Genomic DNA, 2895 nt, shown 5'->3' with positions numbered 1-2895 from the left:
CAAATGATCAAGAAACACAGCTGCTATTATAGTCCCAATAATACCAGCCAAGGCGTACACAGAAATCAACGTGTAGTATATAGGGCCTGGCTCAATAGGAGGACCAAACGTATCAACACATTCTCCATTGCTTGTTGAAGTATTGGTGAGGTTTGTTGCTCCATTGTTTTCCGTGCTGTCCACATTCACTAATATGATGGAGGATATGAGACTTCCAAATATTTGAGCGAGTTTTATGGACGCAGCTATGATCCCTGTGAAGAAAGCTATGGCATGATTTGGGGTCTCTTTGAGGTCTTCATAGTATCGTAGTGCTATGGCTATGGGGTGCCCAAAAACAGCAATCCACAGTGGGGCTTGCCCAATACCATTCAAAATGGCACCAATGACTAGAGTGTACCAGGATGGGTAATAGTTACAGAGAGTGTAACAAAAAAATAATATGTAGCCGCTAATGAGGGAGTATTTGGTACCCAAGAGTTTTACCATCCCAGGGCCAAAGAAACAGGCAATTATGAGTGTCCCATAGATAATAGCAGATGAAGCTAAGCCTAGACCAGCTTCTGAATTTATTGAGCTCTGCAGACTTAAGATACCCAAATACGATCCAAAAACTACAATGAATGAAGCACTAGTACCTAAAAGATTCTTGTAGGCTTTCGAACGATTGCTAAACGTACAGCAAGTTAGGGTCTCTCTCTCTTCGTGTAACGATGAGCGTCTCCTGGTACTGTATCTTGTATCGGTCGGCTCTGGTGAGACTAAGTCCCTCAGTTCCTTACGGGACAAGGTATCAAGAGGTGGGAGTGGTTTGATCGATATCCCAGTGACATTGTTGTTCTCCTCCATTGTTTTACTCCTCCCAAAGAAGCATTTGTATAGATAACAGTGTGTGTGTCCACAATGATCAAGAACTGAGCCTGAAATAATGCAATAATAGATGCAATACTAACAGTATGGACTTTGTTTGAACTTACTATATAGTAGCTAGGTCTTTGTCCTGTACAGTCTGCTGACTGCTGAGGTTTTTTTTATCTCAAACAAAGCTGCACAGGTCAGTTTTATATCGAAAGATAAAGGTTGAGTTAATTAAGGGCATGGCAGCCACGCCTTTTAGTGGACCACGCCTTAATAAGTCAGCTGTTTTGGCGGGTAAAAGGGCGCCCAATGGCTGGTCTCGTGTCTGATAGGAGAGCTCTTTTCCAGAGAGGAGGTAAGAGAGAACAGCCGCCAAACTATCTAAATCACTTCTATTTAGATATTCTAGGACATGGATTTCTACAGAGGTTCAAGTGCACCTCGGAAGACAGCGTTTTCTTTTACGGAAGAGAAGGAGTAAAAACCAATTTACACTTTATGCTGTTTATGTCTTTTATAGGAGTTGGTGCCTCCATTTGCTTGTAAATTTAGTCCCTCTGGTCTTCATGGTAACCTGCTGGTCACTGCCGATGAAGATGGATCTATTAAACTCTTGAACTCACAAAAGCCAGCACAGCATTCTCTAATTAAAGGTATATCAGTGAAATAATTTCTTTCGCTTTACGTTCATTTTAAATAGAATGGAAGGGACATAAAAATGCAATTTTCGATTTTGCATTTTCTGGTAGCACTCACCTGGTCAGTAGCCATTGTACTGGTTAGTAAGTGTTTATTAATATTCTTGTTTTCTAGGTAACAGGATCTGGTGATTCTAAACTGGTTCAGTGGGACGTCAATGGCTGTACGGCTTTAAGGAGGTTTAAAGGTCACACTGGAAGTGTCAAATCAGTTGATATCGACGAATCAAATCCATGTAAATCATTTCATTTTAATTATTAAACTATTTCTTGCAGGTGTGGTAGTTTCGGGTGGTAGAGGAGGAAATATTTTAATTTGGGACACTCGTTGCTCTAGCAGTAAAGGTTAGTGTCTCTCTTCTCTTCCTTATTACTGTATTAGTGGGTTTTTCAAGAGAATTATGTTTCGCAAAATCTACTAAAATTCCAATTTGCAGATTTTAATTTCGGGAATTTTGCCACGTACCCTGTGGGTACCGTATTAAATTGATTTTTTGCAGATTTTACTTCTGCAAATAAGGAAGAAAATAAATCCATGGAATATTTAAAATTTGCGACCCTAAAAAAACACTTATCTGTATTTTCTCCCTTTCCCTCTCTCTCTCTCTCTCTCTTCCTCTCTCTCTCTCTCCCCCCTCTCTCTCTTCCCCTCCGTCTCTCTTCTCTCTCTCTCTCCTACGTACAGATGGTTTCACTGTTCCTATTAGTAAAGTACCAAATGCTCACTTAGACAATTCAGAAATTAAACTATCAAATTCTTCAAGCAGAAGGAAATCCATTGTAAACTATCGTTTATACATGTACATGTATTACAATTGCCTTGTTAGGTAAGCATGAAACAGGTTGCTGTGACATCTGTTCTGTTTCATCGTGATCATTATGTAGCATCTTCAGGTGCTGCTGACAGGTGAGTCCATCGTTACAGAGTTGGGTATACTATCCATATAGTTAATAATATTTTGGGGAATTAATTTTGGTTGCTGCAATGAGCATTTGTCAACATAAAATCAACCATTTTGTTTCATTTTGAGCTCACTCAATGACTGACTCATGTCTGCTAAATTGAAAATTTTTAACAAAATCACCAAATTTAACTCTTGCCAATATTTTGGATACACCGTATAGCTAGAAAATTTAGAGTGCTAAAATTTGCCGAATCGACTCTAAAAGAGGTTTGGAGGTTAAAATTTTGGCCAAATTTTAACCCTGTGTATGCTTCTATGGAGCCTTATCAAATTGGAGACTAAAAATTTGGTGAATGGACCTCAATTCGCCAAATTTGCCTAAGTTTTACTCCACCAAATTTTCTAGCTATACGTTATGGTCTACTTGCCATGGA

General features: G+C 39.2%; 2 protein-coding genes across 2 annotated transcripts; one reads left to right on the top strand and one right to left on the bottom strand.

The window, feature by feature from the left end:
- Positions 1–6: 6 nt before the first annotated feature.
- Positions 7–1084, bottom strand: LOC105315672 (protein unc-93 homolog A-like; the record flags this gene model as incomplete). The annotated part of the gene is made up of 2 exons (XM_011410394.2): positions 978–1084; positions 7–920 (listed from the first exon to the last, which is right to left on the bottom strand). A coding segment is annotated over exon 2 (843 nt), but the record flags the coding sequence as incomplete, so codon positions are not given.
- Positions 1085–1143: 59 nt separating this feature from the next.
- Positions 1144–2463, top strand: LOC105315671 (denticleless protein homolog; the record flags this gene model as incomplete). The annotated part of the gene is made up of 8 exons (XM_020006929.1): positions 1144–1213; positions 1259–1335; positions 1379–1511; positions 1559–1617; positions 1672–1792; positions 1833–1901; positions 2242–2336; positions 2384–2463. Coding segments are annotated over exons 1-8 (680 nt in total), but the record flags the coding sequence as incomplete, so codon positions are not given.
- Between the last annotated feature and the right edge of the window lie 432 nt (positions 2464–2895).

This window comes from Amphimedon queenslandica, unplaced genomic scaffold (assembly GCF_000090795.2).
Source record: "Amphimedon queenslandica unplaced genomic scaffold, v1.1 AMPQUscaffold_8880_Cont19180, whole genome shotgun sequence".
Taxonomy (NCBI): Eukaryota; Metazoa; Porifera; class Demospongiae; order Haplosclerida; family Niphatidae; genus Amphimedon; species Amphimedon queenslandica.
The sequence above is the reverse complement of the archived record's forward strand: the minus strand, read 5'-3'. Positions and strand labels throughout refer to the sequence as shown.